General features: G+C 43.5%; 1 protein-coding gene across 4 annotated transcripts in view; it reads left to right on the top strand.

The window, feature by feature from the left end:
• LIMD1 (LIM domain containing 1) overlaps positions 1-24,691 on the top strand; it is a 62,379-nt gene that overhangs the window by 13,744 nt on the left and 23,944 nt on the right. For all 4 annotated transcript variants that reach the window (XM_075921875.2, XM_075921877.2, XM_075921876.2 and 1 more), the window contains one exon: positions 6,652-6,753. In XM_075921875.2, the coding sequence (XP_075777990.2) occupies positions 6,652-6,753 (102 nt within the window). The remainder of the gene's footprint in view (positions 1-6,651; positions 6,754-24,691) is intronic.

Genomic DNA, 24,691 nt, shown 5'->3' on the forward strand with positions numbered 1-24,691 from the left:
CTGGTGAGTGTCAGTAAAGTGTAGCTGAAATGATGGTGATGACAGTTATACTGGTGGTGTAGGCCAGGAGAAAGCATGCTCAGCAGCATTGAAAAAGCCTGGAGTTAAGTCTTGTTTGGAGCAGAGTCTAACTATGGTTCTGAAATGGAGTTGAACTTTGTGCACACTGCTCTCCGCTGGCAATTAACGTGTGGTTTGCAGTAGCTCAGCACACATGTTGCTGATGCTTTGTCCTAAGAGAAGAGCAGGTTCATCATGGCAGTAGGGGGTGAGCTGAGAGGGTTCAAGAGAGTAAATAGTGTAAGGTAAAAATCATAATTAATTCTGTAGTTTTTTATGTGGAAGGGGTCAGGTTAAAATGAGAGAGAAACTTTCTAATATACAGCATTGCTACCGCCACCTTAGCACAGTAAAATGGATAGAAATAAACACCCAACCCTGAAGTAATATCACTGACCTGTATTATACCAAGGCTTAATTTGGCCCAATATTTTCTTTTTGTTTTTAAAAGAACCTTACGGACTGTAGTGTGATAGGTTGTCATTGACTATGATAGTAGTAGCATTTAAATAGTCCTGTGTAGGTGGGACATTCAACACATCTGTGAAATGAAACTGGATGGTGGTGAGGGTTGTGTTTCTTGTGCTGCTATCCTATGGCTAAGAGACAGCCTTGCGGAAGACTAAATAGGTGCTGTGTTACACTTGTGTGCCAGTATTCCATTGGACCTCTGTCACTGTCACACGGATCTACCTGTTACATGATGCAGCAGGGAAGGTGTGTTTTATTCCACCTGCACAGTGTATTAAATGTTAAGCACTTAAGACAGAGCCATCTCTGCTGTTTAATTATCAGGGCGTGGCATAATTTGGCTAAAACTATTTTAGTACATTTCAGGATGAACTACATATAACTTCCTTTTCTGAATTGTAGTTGTTGTTAATTCATATTGAGTTTCATAACTCTGGGAGAACTTTCTGTAGGGGAAGAAATTATGTTCTGGAGACTTTATGGAACAAAAGTTACATTTGTATGTAAAAGGAAAACAGTTAGGCATTTTTAAAATAAAATAAATACATAGATACTTAAGAAAAAACTGTAACTGTTGTGGAAGGATCTTAAAACTGCAAAATCAGCGGTTTTCCTGCTTTTCAGCATCACAGGATCTAGGCAACAGGGAATCTTACAAATCAGCCTTGAGCTATGCATGTCAGATGGTAGGACAAAAGGTTGGGTTGTACCATACTTTAATTTGTTATAGATGCATTTGAAAGCTCAGATTTTCCTTTCTTAATGTCCCAAATGCCTGCAAAGCTTATCTTATCTTCCATTCTGTCTGTCGTTCTTATTTTGCTTTCAGATATTTCATGCTTTAATAAGTGTATAAAATAGCTGTGCTCTGAGAAGATCTGGCAAGTTTTGTGAAGTGACTGGCATGTTGGTATGGATCCATAACAAGCCTGGTGTGTTTGTTCAGACCACACTTGGACAAGTGAAATAGCTTTCTATTCTCAGTCTTATGATGGGATTCTTTCCATTCTGCTCTTTGTATCTTATCCCCACTAGGGCTTGGAATTGTGTTTGAAACAATTTTCAGAGTTCTAGCTTAATACATTTGTAATGTGCTTTCCATACTCAGGGATACTATGTGTGCAGTAGGAAGATTAATAGGAAGCAACAGTGCAAGTGTAGCCGTAGAGAGATCTCTGGCATTTTTATCACTGAATGATGAAAACTTGCTGCCAGTGTTAGCAGGAAGGAGAACATTTGCCAAAAATCCAGAGCCAGCATGGTTCTGCCAGAGCCATTGTTGACAATGCCTTTTGGACACTGTTGCAAATAGGTTTGTTTTGCTCCTAAAATGGACCAGACCTTTCAGTAACTGCACATTATCTTGGATTCTCAAATCCAATATGCAATCAGTTGTTCAGTTAGCAGTGTCTATAAACTCCAAATGGAGCCAGGATCTCCCTGTGTTAGGTACTGTGTCCATGCAAAGAAAGAGACAGTATCTGCTCCAGACAGTTTGACAGTCTGAATAGATCAGAGAGGTTGGAAGGAGAAACAGATTTACGGGAATGAATTGACATGCCCATGACCATCTTGAGGTCAGTGTAGAAGCAGAAATCAACCCCAGGTCTGTACCCCATCTCTCTTGGTACAGTGAAGTAAACATGGATTACAACACTGTAATCAGCCGGCCCTGCTAAAAATGTTGCCTGTGAATTTTTCAGCTCATTTGAGCCTGATTTTTCATTAAAGCTGGTCTGTCGTGGTCATGTGAGAATGTTTAGTACAGTCAAGCTAGCTCCACTTGGCATTTATCTTGAAACAATAACGTCTCCTTCTCTGTCAGTCAGACAGCAGTTTTCCGGCATGCCTTTCATCATGGATTCTACACAGTACTAGAGCAACGAGGAATATTCCCACTCAGATCCATGAAGGAAATGGATAAGGGTGATTGTCCCTCCCCTCAAAATATGTCATTTGCCATGCATCACCCCAGCCCTTTTATGCTTTTGCTGTTTTTGAACGTAAGAAAGTAACAATAATTTATAATGCAGACAGTTCCCATTCAGTTGCAGAATTCCTGGTCCTATTATTGCCATGTTCATTTTAATTGTAATCTCATTTCACTATCAAAAAAGATTTCTTTGGAAATCAAGCAGGGCAGGCATACATTAAACATAACTGCAGGGAGAGGGCTAAGCAGACCAATTATAGGTTGTTTTTTTATTGCTTGTGAGGCAGTATCTGCTTATGTCTCAAGGAAGATACAAGGCCAAGTCCAGCCATCAGTAGGCACTGCCCCCAAATTGAAATATATTCATTCTTAAAATGGGGCTAACATAACCTCAAGACTTCTTGTGATCGTTCCCTAATGTAGCCCTCCTCTTCCTCCTACACACCTCTTCTCCCCTACTTCCCCCCCCCCCCCATTGCCATCTTTTACTGTACTGTGTCAATTCAAGGCCTGATTCCTGAAACTCCATGCTTTTATAGCCTCATGGATGTTCATGCATGGGTACCTTTAAATAGTGGGCTCCATGGTAGAAGGCCCTGTCCTTTTGTTATTTGCCTGCATGGCATCTTGCAACACCCAGACTGCTATATACTGAACAATAATAATAAAGCACAATGATTTTTTGAGTAAACAGCTAAGTAAATGCATATACAAATTACTTGCATGGAGCTACATTGTCCTCTAGGCACTGGGGATGTAAGTGACTAGTTGTGACTAGCAAATGCTTATCATATAGTCGACTCGTGGTTTGACTAGTTGCTTTCTTCCCTTGCTGCCTCTATCAGAGAGAGGCAGCAAAGGGGGAGCCAGGATCCAGTGCTGGGTGGAGCTGGTTTAAAAGCCAGTTCTCCCCTCCCCCCTGGTACCGTCGCCATGGGGAGAAGGGGAAGGGACACAGCGGGGAACTGGCAGTGCTCAAAAGCAGAAGCGCTTAGGGTGAGCTGAGGACTCAGTCTTCTGCTGGCCCCAGGCTCCCTCCTTTTGAAATGTACTAGAGTCCCAGGAGGGCTGCTGTACATTTCGAAAGTAAAGCACTGCAGGGAGCAGGGAACTGCTTGAGTCCACCACTAACCCTGGTCCCCCATGGGGCTTCAGCCTTTGAAATGTAGCAAGAACCAGTGGGGCTGTTGCTGCAGTTCAAAGGTGGAGGCTCCCTTATCGACTAATCGAATAGTCGATGAAATTACATTCACTATTCGATTAGTTGATTAATCTGAATTTAGCATCCTTGCTAGGCACTAGCCTGACCAAAGGGCAATGCACAAACCAAGCTGCCTTAGGGAGGTATCCTGTTCAGAGATACCCTCTCCCCTTCAAGAAGCAAACAAGATAGAGGGGAGTAAGTCGCTGCAGTTTACAACTCCACTTGGGCTGGCCAGCTACTTTTTGCCAGTGAAAGGGAGTAGAGAGAAAGCTCTGTGTGCTCCTTGACCCCTTGTTTGCAGTGGGGAGTGTTTGGAGAGTTGAGCTGCTACTTTGCAACAGAGTCCATCTGGATACCTGTGTTAGTCTTGCTTGGCTGAGCAGCAGGGTGTGAGGGTTACTCTCCGCTATTCTGCTTGAGTGAGTACGAAAAGGACGTAGGCTAGTCCAGTGGTCCCCAACCTTCTGGGGCTGCTGGGCGCCCAGAGGCGGGGCCACACATACGCTGCGTGGCAAGGGCCGGCTCGAGCCATTCCTGCGCCCTGGGCAGAGGGTGTGCGATGCATGCGCGGCTCCGTCCCTGGGCACATGGTGCATGCGTGGCCCCGGCGCGCTGTGCACCTTACAGCTGCAATCGGGCGCGTGGCGCTGATGGCAGATCTAAGGGGTGCCATGCAGCCCCGGCGCCTGATGGCAGCTCTAAGGAGCGCTGGGCAGCCGGGCGCTCAGCGCCTCTTACAGCTGCCATCAGGCGCCCCCCCATAGGTTGGCGCCCCGGGCAGCTGCTTGGCTAGCCCCCACCTTAATCCGGCCCTGCGCGTGCCCAGGGGCAGGGCCGCACATGTGCCGCATGCCTGGGGCCCAGGGCGCAAGAATGGCTTGGGCCGGCCCTGGTCCCTCGGCGGGCGCACATAAATGCCCCAGCAGGTGCCATGGCGTCTGTGGGCACCATGTTGGGGACCACTGCTAGTCCTTTAAACTTTGCTTCCCAGTCAACGCATTTAGTTTCATTTTTACATTTCCTCTGTCATAGCACACAGTGTGTGGGTGGATCTGTAGGCCAGCTCAGGCTAGCCTTTGTAATTATGATCCCCGTATTCAGAGCCAAGAGATGTCGGTAGAGTTTTAGCTCCTAAGGCTAAATCAGTATGTGCATGCCCTAGCTGCTCTTCATTCTGCAGGCTATTCTGAGAATCAAGTCCATACTAGCTTTCTTCATTGCTGTTGCCAGCAAACATCTGCTCCACCAGATGGAATTTTTTTTCATATGAGGGGGTGATGGTGGGGAAACCTGGCCCAGCATACATTTTATATAGAGTAGTCACACAGACTTCCCTTTCAGAAGGTGTCTGGGAAAGGAAAAAGATGTAGATTTAATGTTCCGTCCAGAGGCCGGGTTAGTGGAAAATTTCATGGTTTTTGTGTTCATCTGAAGAGGTAATAGGCTGAAATAGCTGAAGATTTAAATTGATCAATTAAAAGAAAATCCTAGTGTCCTTTAGCCATTGTAACAATCAAGAGAGAGATTCTACACTGAGAGAGTAGAATCTATTTGTCCTTGAACTAGGGATGTTAAAGACTAGTCGACTATCCGATAAGCATTTGCTTATCAGATAGTCTTTTGACTAGTCGATATTCTCCCCTCCTGCCCCCCGCTGCCTTTATGAGAGAGAGGCAGCAAAGGGGGGAGAAGGGGTACTTCAAAGTGGCAGTGCTGCACAGCTCTGCGGTGCTGCCACTTTGAAACCCCAAGGTGGCGTTTCAAAGGAGCAGCTGCTGCCCCTTTAAAACTGCCTCTGTGTTTCAAAGGAGCAACCATGGAGCCTGGCGTCAGCTGGAGAATCCCCCTCGGCATTTCCCTTGAACCCAGGATCCACTGGGGACTCTTGTGCATTTCAGAGCAGGCACCCGTGTGCAGCCTGGAGTCAGAAGGACTTCCCGCTCGTCCTGGGTTGCATGCGGCATTCCTCCTTTGAAATTTACAAAAGCCCCAGCAGAGGCTCTGGTACGTTTCAAAGGAGGAATGTGAAAGTGACTATGGACTAGTCAATTAACTGCATTTTAACATCCTTACCTTGAACAACTCAAATTTTCCCCAGTGTTTGTTTTTTTTTTTTTACAGTCTGTATGAGGTTACTGGGGAAGGATGAGTGTGGAGAGGGAACTGAGTCTTGAGAGTCTTTTGCATTATTTACACTGACGTTAAAGGTTGATGCTGTCATCAGATTTGTGAAGTAGGAATGTTAAGTGTAGATTAATCAACTAATCGAATAGTCGATGCAATTTGCATCGACTATTCAATTAGTGGGTAAGGGCGCCTCCACCTTTGAAATGTAGCAAGAGCCCTGTTGGCTCTTGCTACATTTCAAAGGTGGAAGTGCTGCGGGGAGAACGGGGCCAGAAGGGGACTCAAGCAGTCCCCCGCTGGCTCCGTGCTTCCTGCTTTTGAAATGTACAAAAGGGGCTCTTGGTACATTTCAAAGGAGGAAACTCCACCAGTTCCCTACTGCGCCCCTACTCCTTCCTTTCCCCACCCCCAGAGACAGAACTGGGAGGAACCAGCTTTTAAGTCGGCTCCCCCCAGCATTAGCTCCTGCTCCTCCCACCCTCGTAGCCTCTCCCAGATAGAGGCAGCATGTAGGGGAGAAAACGACTAGTCGAGTCACTAGTCCAGTTGGCTGTCCGATAAGCATATGCTTATCGGGTAGTTGACTAGTTGCTTTCATCTCGATTGTGAAGTGCACAGTAGTTTGCAATATTGCAAAATATACATATGCATAATACTGAAATTGCCTAGCTTCCCTCGCTGTGACAACTGTATCTACCTTCTGCTTTTTGTTGGTCAATATGAATATATTTAATGAGCCAGCGTGTCCTTTCCAGGAAAAGAGTCTCTGCAGCTAAGCCATCTCTTTCCTTTGTGTGCACTTGTCATGTTATGACTGTCTATTTCTGATTTCTCTTTGTTCTTATTTCATTTTCAGGAACATGTGTGAAGTGCAGCAAAGGTGTGTACGGAGCAAGCCAGGCTTGCCAAGCCATGGGAAATCTCTACCACGATGGCTGCTTCACCTGTGGAGCATGTAGTAAGTGTGTGTTTGCCTGTGTGGTAAGGGGAAGCATTGCACGTGCGGGAATGGAGCTTTACAGCAAATGAGTTTTCAGATTTTTTTCAAAACATGTAGGGATGTAAAATTTTGCTTAATTAGCTAATCGAATAGTCGGGCAATTTGCATCAGATATTTGATAAGGGTGTCTCTGCCTTTGAAGTCAAAGGCGAAAGCACTGCGAGGAGAATGGGGCCAGCAGGAGACTCAAGCAGGCTGCATGGCACCTGATGTCACCAGGGGAGTCCCCAGCTGACCCTGGGCTCCATGCTGCGCTGCCGCTTTGAAATGCTACGTGGAGCCCAGGATCTGGCCCCGAGCTCCATGTGGCGCTGCCACTTTGAAGCACCCCTTCCTTCCCCTCCATTGCTGCATCTTTCTGATAGAGGCAGCAAGGGGAGAGGTGGGAAGCGACTAGTTAACTAGCATGTCGACTAGTCATTCACATACCTAAACATATGGTTATTTTATTTACATGACAGATTGCATGTACCTGATGGATTCTGTTGCTGCTCTTTTAATTTTTTATATTACTTCTGGGACATCATTTAGATGAGGTGGTTTTGGATTATGCTTGTTTTCTACTATGTAAAAAGCAAGAGAGGGCCCTTTGGGTATTTTTAAGTGCCTGTTCTCTACTAATGCAGCTGTATCTTATTTATTATTTAACTTCTAAAGCAACATGGGTGTACATGGAATTTCATAAACCTAGAATGCTAGACACAGGAACCACTGGATGAAATTCCATGGCCTGTCTTGTACGTGTCAGACTAGATGATCTTATGATCCCATCTAGCCTTAAAATCTAGGGCCTGGTCTACACTTAGCACCTTAGTCCAAAATAAGCCCCTGAAGGTTAATTTTTGTAAGCGATGCGTACACACCACCAACGCTGTTGTTCCACAATAAGGGGCTGTAGAATTCGAACTCGGTAGTCCTGTTTTCATGAGGAATAATGCTATTCCCAAGCTTGCAAGTCCAAAATAATCTTAGTTTGGACACTCTAGTGCCACTAATTCTAACTAATTGGCCTCTGGAAGGCCTCTTGTAGCTCCCCAGAGTGCTTCCTGGAGCTCTGAATCCGAAGTAGTGTCTCCACGTTAGTGTAGCCTGCCTCTGACTACATTCAATACTTCCCTGTGGTGAGGACCTGAAACTTCGGATTTGTAAAACTGGGTGCCCAGAAGTTGAATTTAGTAAATGCGAAATAATCTCCTAGTTTAGACAAAGCCTAGGTGTCTGTGAGGGAAACTCCCTGCCCAGAAGATTTTACAGCAGGGGTGAGCAATAATTATTGGCCAGGGGCCACTTCAGAAATTTTTAAAGTGCTCCTGGGCTGCCCAGAAGGGGTGGGGCCTAAACCGAAAGGGGCAGGGCCAGGATGCTTACGGGCTGCCCCACCCACAGATCCTGATTGGTCCGGGAGTGGGGGAGCCCCTTTTCTCTCCCCTCCCCCTTCCCACTAGGAACCCACTGTGCCTTGGCGCGAATCCGACCCGCGGAGGCCCTTTTGCCCATCACTGCTTTAGTTTGAGGACCAGGATATGTGAGTTCTGCATGTGAAGGGGTAGCAGAATTGGTCCGAAGTTAAGTTATGAATAGCCTTGTAAAGTAAGATACGCCTTTTTAGATTTAGAGCTACTTCACCTTCTAACTTCACTTTGTCTCGGTCAAGATTTTATGTCCCTCCCTTGATTTTACCATTTTCACCTGTGACCGTGCTACATCTTGTTATGTTACACAGATGGCAGGATACATGCTACACTTCTATAAAACTACCTGTGATGATTCTCCTCCCTCCCCCCACCAATGTTTTATGAAAATTGGCTTATGAATATAAATTATAAATATGCATAACTCAAAGATGCTGTAGACAAATTACCTCGTGTAATCTATCAATGTCATAATCTGCTGAATCTGTGTATCCTGTTTTGATGCAGCTACACACAAGCATGATAAAGTTAGAAATATGAAGTATGAAACTGTTTATAGTTTTCAGTGTGCTGAGGAGAGCCATCCCTTGTGCTTTGGAAGCCATAACACCTTGGTGATCAACCTCATAGACTCATAGACTTTAAGGTCAGAAGAGACCATTATGATCATCTTGTCTGACCCCCTGCACAGTGCAGGCCACAGAATCTCACCCACCCCTCCCAGAATAATCCTCTCACTTATATCTCAGATATTGAAGCCATCAACCTAATGACTTGTAAAGAGCCTTGTTTTTCCTATAAGTCCAAATGCTACTGGGCTAGTAAGACATGTGACCTCACCATTTGGTATTGGGATTCCATTTTGACCCTTGTATTTTTCCGTGGAAGGGAGGATGTAGAACAAAAGATTCCTGCCCTGGAGAAAAGTCTATTTAAGCAACGGAAAGCTATCAACCGTTTGTCTTTGGCTGATGTGGCACACTCCAAACAAGGCTGGGAACCAAGTTAGAATAAAAGATCATCTTTGACTTGAAGACTATGTCAGGAACAAGAACAGCTCTTTAGGATAAGAATCTGCTTCCAATAGTTTTTAGTGAACTGGAACTAGCTATACATTTTCTTTTCATTTTAATTTAGTAGTTTACTTTGATCTGTCTGTTTTCACTTGGAACCACTTAAATCCTACTGTTTGTACTTTGTGAAAATACTTGTATTTACTGTCAGGCTCAGAGTAAGTAACCGGGAAAACTATCAGTTTACATATCCCTCTTCCATTGATAAAGAAGGCTCAGGAGCTTTCCTGGTGTAAAACTTTTACCCAGAGAAAGATGGATTTATTTGGGATTTTGGTCTCTTTAGGGCAGGGTTTCCCAGCCTATGGGTCGGGACCCAAATATGGGTCAGCATTACATTTCAAAAGGGTCACCAAGTGTCTCCCCAGGTGGCTGTGCCCTCCCTCCTCCCCCCGTTTTTGAATTGCCTTGGGTCACCAAGTCTTTCTGAATTGTCAAAATGAGTCCCCACCTGGAAAAGATTGGGAACCGCTGCTTTAGGGGTTAGTTTCCTGGGTGCTGTATCCTAAAATTACATTGTCCCAGAGCTGAAGTGGGTCGGTGTCTGAATTGCTCTTCATGGATTGGTAACCCCAACTCTGTGCCTTGTCTGGGAGAGATCAGAGGATCTGGTCCAGCAGGACAGGGAAGCCCTAGAGAGCAAGAAGGTGAGTGTCAGTGGCATGATCAGCACACCAGAGAACAATCCTAAGGGGCCTTTTGTGACGGGGTACATGTTGGTTTCCAGGATGGATTAAACATTGAAATTGCTGACCTTGCCATTCGCTGATAAATGGGCTACAATGAAGAAATAGTGGAACTGCTGGCATTTATTCATAAATATTGCCCTCTACTCTCTGCCCCCCGTCCTCCCACATGCAAGTTCATACCTCTTCTTTCACTCTTTTCTCTTTCCTGTGTGCCAAACATCTTTGATGTCTGTCATCTTGCAAATCTATCCTCAAAACCCATGTCTCTTGCCTTGCCTCCTGCTGTAGACTGCGCAGGACTGGAAGATGGCTTTTACCTAACAACTCATTCTGTAGTATGTAACACAAATTACTGATCTTTTTTAATCCCTGCTTCCTTTGTCTAGTCTCGTGTTCCATGGTTTTTTGTTTTAGACTGTAAGTTTTTTGAGTGGAGGTAGGGAGCCTCAGTGTGCTTTATTTTAATAATCTCCATAATAATCTGCAAATTTATGATGCTAATAATTTTTTCCTGTGAATAATAAAAGTAATGGCTTTGTACTTCTATAAGACGTTCCATCTGAGGCTCTCAAAGTATTTTATAATGACTGATGAATTAAGCTTTGCAATGCATCAGTGAGGCAAGTAGTTGTGTTTGCTCCATTTCACCAATGGAGAAACAGCCCCAGAAAGACTAAGGGCACGTCTAGACTGTTTTTCTTTCGAAAAGATATGCAAATTGGCGCGAATTTGCATATCTTCGGATTGCTTTTTCAAAAAAGGTTTTTTCAAAAAAGCAAGTGGTCTAGACGTGATTCTTTTGGAAAAAAAATCCTTTTTGGAAAGAACGTTGTAAACCTCCTTTTTTGAGGAAGAAGGGTTCTTCCAAAAAACGGTTTTTTTAAACTGCATCTAGAGTGCTTGCTTTTTCGAAAAAACCTTTCAAAAAAGTGATTGGAAGAAGATATGCAAATTTGCGCCGAATTAGCATATCTTCTTTCGAAAGAAAAATGTAGTGACTGCATGGCCTGTAGGTGGGAGCCAAAACAAAAAAGTAGTGCATATAGTAGTCTTCTGTTGATATTAGAGTTGCCAGATGATTTAACCAAAAATACTGAAAGTCTCCCCCCCCCCCCCCCCCCCCCTCCCCACCACCAAAAAAAGCACTGGGAGAAAAATAGTGTTGGGGTGGGGGAAGGGGGGAAACTAAAGTTGTTTAGCACAAAAAACAAACAAACAAACAAACAAACAAAAAACAACACCCAGCATGGTCCTTTTAAGAAAAGTCTTTGAGGCTTTTTGCCAGTGGCCATCTTGTTTTCCTCATCCGAGCCAGAAGACAGTGCCCTTGTGGAACCAGGTAAGCAAAGAGGCCGGGGTCTGGGCCCAGTTGCTGAGTATGTGTAGGGTTCCCGGACAGGAGGTGAAAATACTATCTGGGTCAGTACCGGACACCTGGCAACCCCAGTTGATATAAGTTTTAGTACTTATATGTCTGGCCTGCCATTGCTCATTAAAAGTGATGTCATATGGATGGAAATTGTGTAAATATAGCATTTTATTAATATCCGCCTGTGTGTTGTGTAGTGTTGTCTTAATCTTTGTATTCATGTCCACCAGTGTGAAAAGCTATTTACATAAATATTTGCATATATCTGCAACCACACTTAAGTTGCGGTCCTCAGCATGTGCTGTGAGTATCACTGTGGCTTCTGGGGCTTCCAAATTTGAGTAGCCCTGTTCTAAAGGCCATGCTCTGTCCATTATACATCCTTGCTAGTATGAATTTAGAAATGTAGCTCCTTGTAGTGCATTTTGTAACAGTACGATCACATGGTGCCTTTGCATAGCTGGAGTTTTATTTTCCAAGATAAGGATTTCTTTTTTCTGTTGCATTTAGAATTGTAAGCTTATCAAGGCTACGGGAGATGTTTCTTATCTGTAGCCTTAAATTGAGAGTAAATTTTAGAGAGCTGTATACATTTCAAAAAAAATATACTAGTTCAAACTTAAACTCTGCTTGTCACCCAGCTGTTAAACGCTTACTGCATCCTTCATTTAAGTGTTCATTTATATACACTGCTCCCCTGTCCTAAAATAAAAATATGACTCCAGAAAGAGAAGGGGCCGCTTACAGAGGACATCGATTTTTAGAACATTCAGAAGGCAACTTCTTCCTCTTTCACCCCCTCTTCTCAGCTCATTTGGAATCCTGTGCATTTACTCCTTCATAGCCCCTTGGCATGGCTTTTACCAGTGGAACCCATACTTCCAGGCCATCCTGGGCTCCTATGAAAAATAATTCAATAACGAAGTCTGGCTTTCCTGAGCTTTCAAAATTATCTCTGTACAACTGTTGCTCAATAAATGTGAACATTACACTGTCATTTTAGAGTTATTTGTATTCTGTTTATATGGAGATCAGCTCTGAAGGCTTAACTATAATTGCTGCAATGTATATTTACATCTGTTCTTGCCCAGTGGAAACTGGAATCGGGATTAAGCCATTTTCCAAATGTACCGGCAGGGTGGGCTTGCTTTTTTCCTTCTAGACTGTAAAAATGACTGATTGCTTCAACTGCTGATCCTAAATCACAGACCACCTTTTTTTAACACATTTCAGTGCAAGATAAAATTATTTGCATTTCAGAATAGACCATAGAGATGGATTTATCTATGCCATTCCAGCAAGGGAAAGACTGCTTTTCCCTGCCAAGGCTGTAGCCAAAAACTTAATCTGGACAGGAATCAGTGCAAAAAAATTCATATGGAAGTGACCAGTGGGAGCACTCAGTAAAATAGATTTCAACATGTGAGGAGAATACAGCATCAGACCCATAATTCCAAAGCCTGCATTTTAACATGTCATGCAGTCAGTAGCTGTTCATTTGCTTCAGGAAGTGGGTAGAAACCTTTATTTTTTTATTATGAGACAGTACAGGAAACACGTTCTGACCAGTGTCAAAAATAAGGAATGTAACAGACCTCTAGAAATCCATTTGCTTATACTAGAAAGTGTAATAGACAGGCATTCCTGACTTAGCCTGATTGTGTCCAATTATAGCATCTGGAAAAAAAAATAAAAAACAACAAATGGTCTTATAGCATCTTAGAGACCAACAAAAAATGTAGACGGTATCATGAGCTTTTGTGGGCATAACCCACTTCTTCAGATGACCAATATGGAGCAAGGGGTCCAGGTGTACAAATACATGTTTAAAAGGGAAGGGGAAAATCCTGTCAAAGTGTCAATGCTAAACGAGGCTAATTGTGTGGGCTATAAGTGCCCAATACTTAGCTTTTGATGTTGTTTGGGTGTTGAATATAACAGCCCATCCAAGACATATCTTTGTTCAGTCCTTGGGTGAATGTGTCAAATTTGCATATAAAGGCCAGTTCCGCAGACTCTCTCTAGCTGGTTCTTGAAATTGCTTTGTAAGAGGATAGCCATTTTTAGATCCATTAGTGCCATGCTGTCCAACATGCTAGCCATGAGTCGTGTGGCTATTTGGCTGGTTGAGTGTGGCTAGTTCACTATAGCAGTAGCCACTCATGTGGCTACTGATTCAGAACTGTTTGGACACCACAGCATTAGTGAGTCTCCAGGCAAGTTAAAATGTTCCCCAACAAGTTTCTATATGTTACCATTTCAAATATCTAATTTGTGTCCATTAATCATTTTAATTTGCCCTTCTTGCTTTCCATAGGTGTGGCAGCAGACTGTGTGTGTGTTTTTGTTTTATTTTTGGGAAGAATCTTTATTATATCTTTGGGGTTGTGTTTGAGTCTTTCCTTTCATGTTAGTCATCAGCAAATAAACAGAAATGGTCATGCTTTGTAGGTCAAAGTAACTATTTCCCTGGCTGAATTGTTGGTAACAGAGAAAAGGAAACACAGTTCAAACATTATACACTGACACTAACATAGTTCCGTGCTCTTTCCTGTTTTAACACTGATTTTAATTCAAAAGTATTAGCTCTGTTTTTTTAATGTTTTGGTGTTTCTGTTAGTTGGTATTTTTGTCTGCATTACTCTGAATTATTTTAGAACCAATAAAAAGTGGCTCTTCAGGAGCTGTTATGACTTAAAAGCCGGCTCCCCATGAGCACCGATTCTTGCCTGTCTCCCCTCCCTCCCTCCCCCCCCCATCTCACGCTGTTGCTTCTGTATCAGAAGCAGTGGCGTCGGGGGGGGGAGGGGGGAGACATCTCCCTTGTGCTCCTACCTTGCTGCCTCTAATACAGAGGCAGTGAGGGGGGTGGGGCAGAGACTTTGTGTGTAACTGTGAAGGTTAACCAATGAGCTCATTGGTTAACCATTTACATATACACTGTCACATCCCTAGTTTAAATATTGGAGTAATAAGGTGTTGCATTTTTCTTACGAGCTGTATGTTTTGTTGATATGCCTGGGATTCTGGATTTGCACATGTTCTGTTTGTGAGACAAGTCTCTGTGGATTTCACTCTAATTGATTTTTTTTTTCCAGATGATTTGCTTTGTCCTGTCTTGCCTTGCAATTATTGGTGAAATATACCTATAAGGACCTTTTTTCTCTTCTGTTTTGGTCCCTAGCCTGTAATGGTGCAGATTAAAGTAATTATGTCTCTTGACCACAATTCAGATTAAAGTAGTATAGATCTGTCATCAAGCAAGGGATAATGTATGCCTTCCTGCATGCTCACTCTGCACTATACTATTGAAACGCTGTGGTAGATTGTAAGAAATTTTCCAGTGCCAGTAAAATAAATGTTTGACGGGACTATATTGTCTTTCTAGCTGCAAACCATGTGTTTGAACAGCGTATGCAGAAATGCTGGCCTCTCTCTGAACAGAAAGAAGTTTGATTGTGGCAGGTCAAGTGAAGTTCATCTTGGACAACATCCAGTAAAAAATGTCATTGAGATGTCAATATCGTCCATGGTATCAGTCCTTAAATTGTGCAGGGATAGAATGGAGAATCTCTGCACTAAAATAAATTAAATAGATTTACTACTAAAGATAAAATGCAGTTGTCAGCCAAAATTCCAGTTAACTATATTTGCTGTCTCACTAGTTTCATTTTAGCAATGACCTCTAATTTTGTTTCTTGCTGGATTTCTGTCCAAGTGCTGCTTTGGTTTCCCAGACATGGGTTCAGTTGGCAGGGAAAACATCAGCAACTGTTATCTGAGACACTGGTATAGTATGGAAAATTTGACTTGGAGATAAAACAGATTTAAAATGATTAATTACTTTGGCACTCATTCTATTAATTGTTTATTACAAGACAAGCATGCAAACAGAATCATTTTTAATGGATAAAGCCCATAAACCTTTAGGCAGGCAATTTGTTTTTGTTGTCCGTATACATATCTGCCTTACATTAAACCTGTGGAGGTATGTCAAAAATATAGCCACTTCCTGCATGCCCATGATGTCTGCTAGCTTGTTGGTTTTTAGTCTGTAGACCAGACCTTCAGTCATCAGTTTATTAAACTTTAACCATTCAGCTTGCTATGCAGCAGCTGTGCTGCATAGCACATTTGATATGAAAAATATCTATACACTTATAATTTGTGTTGTGTGTGCACTCAGAGTAATAAAGAAGGTATGTCCAGGTAATAAGGGACTTGAAAAATATTTCCATATGATTTTCTGTGTGTGTATTGGGGTTAACCAAATAATGTTTCTCTAAACTAATGCATCAGTTTAGTGCTTTTTAAATCCTGATATGACAGAAGTTTGGTCGTAGGTTTATAGGACCACAAATGCTTCTTACTCCAGTACTGCACTATCATTGCAGACACTTTTTAGAACATATTCTTTTGAAATTTGAACTCGTGGAGCTCTGAGGTTCTCAGAGGAAATACAAAGGCAAAAAAAGTGAAAAGGAAGAGCAAGGAATGACTGATGGAAATTGTAGGTGTGGAAGGAAGTAAAAAAGTAGAGAATTGATGGGGAGTGATGGGATGGAGAGGAGATCAAGTAGCAGATGGAAAGCAGAAAATCCAAAAATGGAGGCCAGAGATCTGATCTTCCATTGGAAATGAGCAAGATTAGTGTCTGATGGCAGAATTTGACCCTTCATGTTTATCTTAAAAAAATCTAGCGTGAACATAATGTTTGTGAAAGGGGGACAGGTGTCTAGAAGTAGGTGAGAATCACTGGCCTGTAGGAATGTAAATAGGTACCCAGTTACCCTTAATGGGTGATGCTTACTGAGTAATGGTTAAACTGGTACCCAGGAGTAGCCCACTACCAGCCCCACTGGGCCCAAGCCCCCCCCCCCAGCCCTCACCCCCATAAGCAATGGTTGGAAGCTTAGAGGGCAGTGTGCACAGTTCTCTGAAATGTATATTATGTGGCTGGTACATGTATGAATGGAGAAATAGTGGTCAGCAGTTGAAGTTTAAATGTAAGATACTAGAAGACCTACCCAGTGTTGCTTGGGCCTTTCAGGGCAGGGGGCTGGTGGTGGGGGGTGTGCAGGAGTCAGAGCAGGGGGTAGGGATATTAATGGTTAACTGGTAAGTCTCACTCTTAGGGTTGACCAATAGGGGCTGGAGTCCTGCACGGCCCACCAGAGCAGCCCCAGTCCATGGTGGGCCTGGTCTGGTGTTTCCTCTCCACCCTCCTCCACCCCCTGGCTGCAGGTTACATGCTGGCTCCCTGAGAGCTTGCAGCGAACCCTCCCTGGGAGCAGGGCTGGCAGCAGCCCTTGCCAGTTCTGCTCTGAGGGAGGTAGCTTTGCTGCAGCTGGGAAGCCTCCCCAGGAGTGGGGCTGGCTGGGGCTGCCATTCCAGCTTTACAGCGCAGAGCCTGCCGCCCTGTGACCACTATGATTTTTAGCCATTGCACTGTTACGTTTGTAAACTAATGTTTACATCCCTAGTGTGGAGGGGCTCAGGGCAGGGGGTAGGGGCACAGGGAATCAAGGCGGGGGGCTGGGACATGTGGGGGGCTCAGGCTGAGAGGTCTGGGTGGACTGACCAGAGCCGCCCACGGTGGCGATGGTGCCAGCGAGGATGGCGCTGCAGCTGCCGTCTCCCAACTTTTTTGTGGGGGGAGGGGACACTAGTGCCCAGCCCTGGCCACTGGCTGCAGTGTCTGGCCCTAGAGGTACTCCTCGGTGGCTGGGCTGTGTTGCCTGGTCCCAGCCTTCAGCTTCTTGGTGGGCGGGGAGGAGGCAGTGTTCTGCTGCCTGGCCCCAGTTTGTGACTCTGGCAGTACAGTGGGGCTGCTAGCTGGTGGGGCTCCTCCCCATCCCAATCCAGTGCTGTGGCCGAGGGCAGGGAGTGAGTGGGGTTTGGGGCACTTACCTGGGGCCGGTAGCTGGCAACGTGGAGGCCCTGGTCCCAGCTGGCCACACTCTTCCTGCTGAGGCCACTCTCCTATGGTCACTCTGCAGTATAGCTGCTCCCTGCGCTTGCCTGCTCTCAGTGGTCACTTTGCAGTGGTCACTTTGCAGTATTATTATCCCTCCTATCAGCCTCCTCCCTTTCCATGTTATGGAAACCAATCCCATTTCAGTCGCATCCCATTTTCCTTGCACAAACAATCCCTTACCTTGCTTTAACTTATGACAAGTGGAAGTTACATACCACATTTGGTGGTAGTAGCTCTTACTCTTTAGGAGGAATTCTTAAACAAATGTACTCACAGTCTTATGGACAGACAGATGCACAAATTCTCTAAAATACATAGAGAGATGTTTAGGGGAAGATGAAAGCTGAGACTGGAACCTTTAAATGAATATTCCTCCAGGTTTTCTTATGTCTAACTTTTTATTTTAAAAAATTATATTCTTCTAATGTGCATGTTTAAATAAGATATGTCTATAAACCAATCTCTGATACAGGGTTCATTAGGTAGAAATTTCCTTCAAAAGTTTGAGAATATTTATACATTTTCTAGCTGTGGTTCCAGTATTCACTGAGACTTCCACACACGCCCTCAGGAATTTCAAAAAATTAATTTCTAATAATTTGGTGTTTCCACTCAACCTTAGTAAAAATAGCATATTGTACTTCCATTGAGGGCAAATGAAGCTATAGTATTTTAGTACAAGCCATTTTTGAAAGATAGTACTGAGTGGTGGCTTTTTGTTGTGAAAGGTAAGACTTTTCTCAAAAAAGGAAAAAAATTGCCCTTTTGAAACTTCTCACAAACTCCTTTCCCAATTAACCTCAAACTTCCTCAAAGCGATTCTTTGCTGGCTCTGTTTCACAAATGAGAATGTTTAATGAAAAAGGATCTTTTTCCTCCTCAGCTCCTCAAGAAAGTTAGAGCCCTCTGCATGTAGGCAGATAATAGAAACTGTGTGAACAGCCTTAAGTATGGAATTACAGACATGGTTCCACAGGGTCTTTGGTGTGGAGGAGAATAGCACATCTCTCTACTGGAGGAAAGTGAGAGAGAGATCGAGGATCGAGCGGGGTTTCAGGAGTTTAACCCGGTTCCCAGCGTGAGTTTGCTTTATCTGTAAATAGCAGTGCTATTGGGGTATGTATATATGTTGTATAGGGCTGTCATAAATAAATACATGCATCAAGCAGAGCTATGGAACTTATTTCAGAGATCTGTCATCAGCAGCGTAGGAGAAACTTTATTTACCGGTGACATGGCCGGTAGTGGTTTCCTGCTTTTGCGGCTCACACCTGTGGTTGTAATTAAAGAGTGCCTGTCTTTCAGTTCCCCTGAGATGCATGTTTGAGCTCAGACATCACACTCCTTTCTCCCACTTCATTTTTTTGCTGACCCAAATGTTTTCTGAGTAGACGACAAAGTTTTGTGATTTTTTTTTTTTTTTTACAGTGTGCTTTCTGTAGCTAAATAATTTAAATGAGAGGAAGGAGTCCTTGCAATGTACATGTAAAGTGTTACTGGTATGTATGTCTTTAAAAGAGCCTTGGGACATAAGGAGAGGTATTTTTGAGAAGAAACTGCCCCCTCAGCTTAAGCAAACCTGTATCTAACTTTCCTTAACCTGGGCCGAGATGCCTGCAAAGGTCATGGAACCCTGAACTCACCCTGACTCGGGGTAGATTCAGGTTTCTATAAGAACCTTTCATGTAACCCTAATTAAGAATTGATTGTAGCTGAATATTCTGGGTAAGTTTCTCTCATGCATGCAGGAGGGATGTGAAAGTGTAACTGCTGACAGGTAACTGGGGAGCCTGGACTCATCGATTGTCATGTACAGTTACATGCCATGTCCTCCCATGTGCTGCTGCCTCTGTGAGAGCTTTTAAGCTGGCTCCTGCGGAGCCACCTGGCCCCACCCCCTATGCTGCTGCCTCTGTATTAGGGCTGCATGATTAAATAAGTAAATGCATTTTCACCTCCCTAGTATCTAACCTCCAGTGAGCACAGCAGAGGCTAGGAGCCAGCAGGAGCCAACTATCATAGAAATATAGGGCTGTCCGGGACCTGAGTAGTCATCAAGTCCAGCCCAATGTGTTGAGGCAAGACCAGGTAAACCTAGACCCATCCTTGAGTGGTGTTTGCCCAGCCTGTTCTTAAAAACCTCCAGGAACGGGGATTCTACAACCTTCCTAGGAAGGCTATTCCAGAGCTTAACATCCCTTTATAGTTAGAAAGTATGTTCTAATATCTAACCTAAATCTCCCTTGCTGCAGATTAAGTTCATTACACCTTGACCTACAGTCAGTGGACATAGAGAAGAATCGATCAGTCCTTTTTTTTTAAGCAGCCATTAACATATTTAAAGACTGTTACCAGGTTTCGCTTTCTTCCCCTATGTTTAGGGCCCTACCATATTCACAGCCATGGGGGGAGGGGGAGGCGAAGCATCATGGACCACACAATTTGGTCTGTCCCATGAAATCTTGTCTTTGGTGTTATTTTACCCTGTACCAGGGCTACTCAGCACACGGCCCGCAAGTGGGATCCTTTGAACATGGCTTCCACTGGGAACACGCTCCACAATGGTGAGGTGTCTCCCAGGCAGGGTGAGGATTAAAAGAGCTGGCATTCATTGTGCTTCCCTGCCTCTGAAGCATCCTACACAAGGGGTTTCAGGGAATGTGGTGTGGGACCTGAGGGAATCCCAGTTGGAAGTGAATCTGTACTTGCGCTGCCTGAGTACCAGGAAGGGAACAGAGTTAGGCAGACAATCTGCGCTTCATTTCCCTCAGTAAAACTTAAATAGGAACATGCAGCTTTGCTTCCTGGCTCCCAGGCTGAGCAAGGAGCATTGCTCCTGACTCTTTAATCCTTAGAATGCTGGCATTTTCCAGACTACCCACCATGTGGGTTATTAGGAGGTGATACTCTCTATGAACTTAAATCTTTTGCTTTTTAAAAAAATCTGCAAGCTGTAATTACAGCAGAAGGTTCATTTTATAACAGTAAGGCTGTGCTAAAGTGAATAAACTTTTAATTACACACATTGAGATGAAAACTTTGTGGCAAACAATAACTTTTTACCTTTGAACAGGGACTTGTGATCAGGAGAAACCAATTAAAAAAAAAAAAACCTTTGGACAAATTTAAACTCTGGGGCTATGTCTATACTGCACTCCCTTGTGTAAGAAAATATGCAAATGAGGCATAGTGGTGAATATCGCCACACCTCATTTGCATACTTAATGAGCTGCCATTTTGCGCAAAGGATTTTTGTGCAAGAGCCATTCTGCCGCTTTTTTGCAGACAGAACGGCTCTTGAGGAAGAGGGGGTTTTTGCGCAAAAAGGAGCCATATAGACGGCTCCTTTTTTCGCCAAAGCCTCTTGCACAAAATGGCGGCTCATTAAGTATGCAAATGAGGCGTGGTGATATTCACTTCACCTCATTTGCATATTTTCTTGCACAAGAGAGCACAGTATAGCAGTAGCCTCAGGGTTCAATCCAGCTTCTACACAGTTCAGTGGAAATCTCTGACCTCTGTGAGAGCAGTAGTAGATTCAGAGTATGTAAGTAATGTAAGTGTCGGATCCGTAATGTGAAACTATAGAAGCCAGAAAGCATTAGCATTCTGGAAGTTCAACCTGACATTCTGGTTACTACCAATTGCAGAACAAAGAGTAGCTTGTTGGAGCATAAAGATACCTCTGACAGTTATAAGTAGTATTAACACAGTTCTTAAATACCATGGGGACAGCCATATGATAGGTCCCATAGCTAAATGGATTAGATATCCATCAGTCCTGTGTAGGCTATATAGAGGTATGAGGAGCAAAGTTCCTAATGTGTGAAAAATCTTGTAATAAGTGTGTCAGAGATGGGATGGTAGAGATGTGGAAATATTTTAATGCTCTACTGCATTTCGCTGATAACCAAGTGATGGGACGGTGAAATTAGTGCCAGGAGCTAGCAGCTCAAGCCACAGATCATTGTAGTATTTCATTCTCAAAGTGACAACCCGTGAATGAAACATTCTAGCGGGCAAGCCAGGGCATCGTTCCAGCAACAGTATCAATGTAATCTCAACAATATTTGAGATGTGGATTTTTAAAATAAAAAGTTGGAATGAAAAATGACATACAGCTTTCTGACCTCTTGATCTGATGTCACTTTTAAGATGCATTACAGCAGTTTTCAAACTAGATATTTGCCTAGTTTTACAACAGGATACATGAAAAGTACTGATGAAGTCAGTACAAACTAGATTTCAGACAGGCAATGACTTGTTTACACAGCTTTATATACTGTATCAGTGTTTCTCAACCAGGGGAGGAGAGTTGTGATTTATAATTTATACAGTAAAGAGAAAGCCAGCAATGTTTCAGTTTTAGTGTGCTGTGACACTTTTTTATTTTCGTGTCTGATTTTGTAAGCAAGCAGTTTTTAAGTATGGTGAGACTTGGGTTATTCAAGACAAAATCAGTCTCTTGAAAGGGGTATGGTAGTTTGGAGAGGTTCTAGAACCACTAGTAAAGTACAAAGTAGCACCTCCGAATTACAAACACCTCGGGAATAGAGGTTGCTTATAACTCTGAAGTGTTCATAATTCCAAACAAATATATCATGTCTGCTCTTTCAGAAGCTTACAGATGAACATTGACTCAATATAGCTTTGAAACTTTACTATGCAGAAGAAAAATGCCGCTTTTCACCATCTTCAGTTAAACGAAACAAGCACAGAAATAGTTGTCTTATCTTGTCAAACCTTTTTGTAACTTTCCCTTTGTATTTTAGTAGTTTATGTTTAACACGGTACTGTGCTGTATTTGCTGTTTTAAAAAAAATCTCTGTTGCTGCCTGATTGTGTACTTAACTCTGAGGTTCTGTTGTATAAGCTTCTGATCCTACCAGTTGTTGAAATGACTTCAGGGGGGCTTGTGCTCCAGAAGACCCTAGTGCTGAGGTGAATGAGGAGGACCGATGTCTGCAAGCTGTGTATTTGGGAGGCTGCCCAGGAGAGATTCAAAGACAGCCCAGCTGATTAGTAGAGCACCCATGGCTGGCAGCAACTGGCAGCATGTGTTTCTATTGATGGTACACATCTGCACATGCCTCAGTGCACAATATAAAATTTATTCCACACTATGATGGAAAAAAAATTAGAGGTAACACTGAGGAGGATCCAAGAATATAACTTTTTGAAAGGCTTTGCCTTATTTGAGGTTTGCATAGTGTTCTGGTGACTTATGGACCCCAACACATTGACCCAGTAAAATAAAACAAAAGTTTTCTAAGAAGTAAGAGTCATTTTCAAATGTGGGCATATGAGTTCTATCTATAAGACTTGTTGTTGGCTTCTGGGATATCTATGGTTTCTGTTGGCACCTGGAAAAAATACACATGCATCTATTATGCAAAGTCTTATGCTTGTATCCCCACAACAAATAACAAGGAGCCTTGTGATTTAAGGCACTGGCCCTGGGACCTGAGAGATTTCAATCCCTAGCTTTCCTGTAGATTTCCTTTGTGATGCTGGGGAAGTCTGTCTCTGTGCATCTGTTAAATAGGGATACTGTCTTGCCTCACAAGGATGTTGGAGGCTAAATCTGTTAATGTTTGCAAGGCGCTTTGGCTCTTTTGATGTTGAGTGGTAGAAGTCAGTAAATAGCCTACCCTGTCTTTACATGCAGTTCCCTGATTTGTGTGTCTGCGTGGAGGTTCTGTGCCTGCTCTTTAAATGTGATCACTCTTTCCCTTTTAACTCTTTGCTCGCCTTACCCCAACACTCTTTCTTTAAACATCTGGCAGAAATGTAATGTGAATTTTTTCTAAAAGTCACCTCTGTCCCTTCCCCAAAAGCAAAAAAAAAAAAAGAAAAAAATGTTTTCCTTTAGTGTGTTCTGGGGAGTAGCACCTCTTGTGCATCTATCCACTTAAAATGTTGACAGCCAAATTGTGTATGCCTTCCAAAGGGGCTTACCGTGCTGCTAAATGAGCTTATAAAGAAAACACTGACACACAACATTAACTGTGGCCACCCCATTGGGGTTTGCATTAATAAATCTTGACTGCTAGTGTCAGGGGTTAAAAATACACAGTGTTTGGTGCCTGTGAAATGTCTGTTGTCATTTGTCAAAGAATGACTGTGGCAGTAATCCAACCTGTGTCCCTCTGTAGCAAGGGGTGTTGTTAGCACATGGGTCAGGGCCTTCATCCAACATCAAGCATAGCCTTCCTGTCTTTTCTCTCTCTCTGTCTCCCCCTCCTCCTCCGCAAGCTGTCCTTATGGAGATACAGCACGTATAACAAGACAATCATGTAGACATCTGCACATTTTGCTATGCCGTTATGCGTGCTAGCTTGTAACTGTAAAAAAAAAAAAAACCTTGAATGTTTCAATTTTTTTTTTTTTTAAAGATCTGCCCTACACTCCGGGAAAATTTTTGTTGACTTTAGGCAATGTTTTGTGAGTAAAGACTGTGTTTTGGCCTCTTGTTAAATTGCTCCTGAAGCTACGTGGCATGGGTGCTGCTGACTCCTGGGTGTGCGGCGTATGGACATCCCCGCCCCTGGACACATGGCACAGGAGCGGCAGGCAGAGGGCTACTCAGCCTCCACTGATTAACCATAACCAGTAGGCCTCATGTGTTAAGGGTGAGGCTGACTAGTTAACCTTTCACATCCTTGGGGAGGGCAGAGGGCCAGAACCTTATCTCTTAAACAGCTTCTTCCCCTCCCTTCCCCTGTGCAGCTCCAGTGGAATGTTGGTCTCTCCTTTCTCCACCAGCAGCATTATGGCCACTTCAGGCATAGGCTAGGGAGCCAGGGAGATCCCTCCACCACCAGCTCTTTTACCCTGCCGTGCACCTCTGCAAGGCAGCCTGAACCTATAGTGGGGATTCTTCTATCTTGTGCAAATGTGCTGTACTGTGAGCATGTCTGTGTCTGCTGTATACAGGGAGAATTCAATACCAGGAACTAGTTTGGATTATTACTGGGGTGGGCCTCCTGACAATGAAGACTGCTTGTTAAGGAATCCTAGCAATAGTTTGACATGTCATTGTTTTCATGCTATATATATTGCAACTTTCACTGGCCTTGAAGCCTGCAATAGTGCATCTGTTTGTATGCTCCATGCTACAGGTTGAAATTCTCTAGTCTGGAACCCTCAAACCCTGACTGGTTCTGACTGAGATAATTTGCTGGATTACAGGAGGTCAGTATTATCTAGCAGCATTACCAACACTTCCACTGCTTACTGGGCTGTTAGAGGACACTTAGAGAGAAATTAGAGCTAAGGAGCAGTACGGAACACTGAGAGCCAGGATTGGTGGCTGTAAACAAACTTTATGGGGCCATGGGAAACTTGACCATATCCATGAGAAGTGTCTGGACAAG

Source organism: Pelodiscus sinensis, chromosome 2, assembly GCF_052426305.1.
Source record: "Pelodiscus sinensis isolate ZL-2025 chromosome 2, ASM5242630v1, whole genome shotgun sequence".
In the NCBI taxonomy this organism is placed as follows: domain Eukaryota; kingdom Metazoa; phylum Chordata; order Testudines; family Trionychidae; genus Pelodiscus; species Pelodiscus sinensis.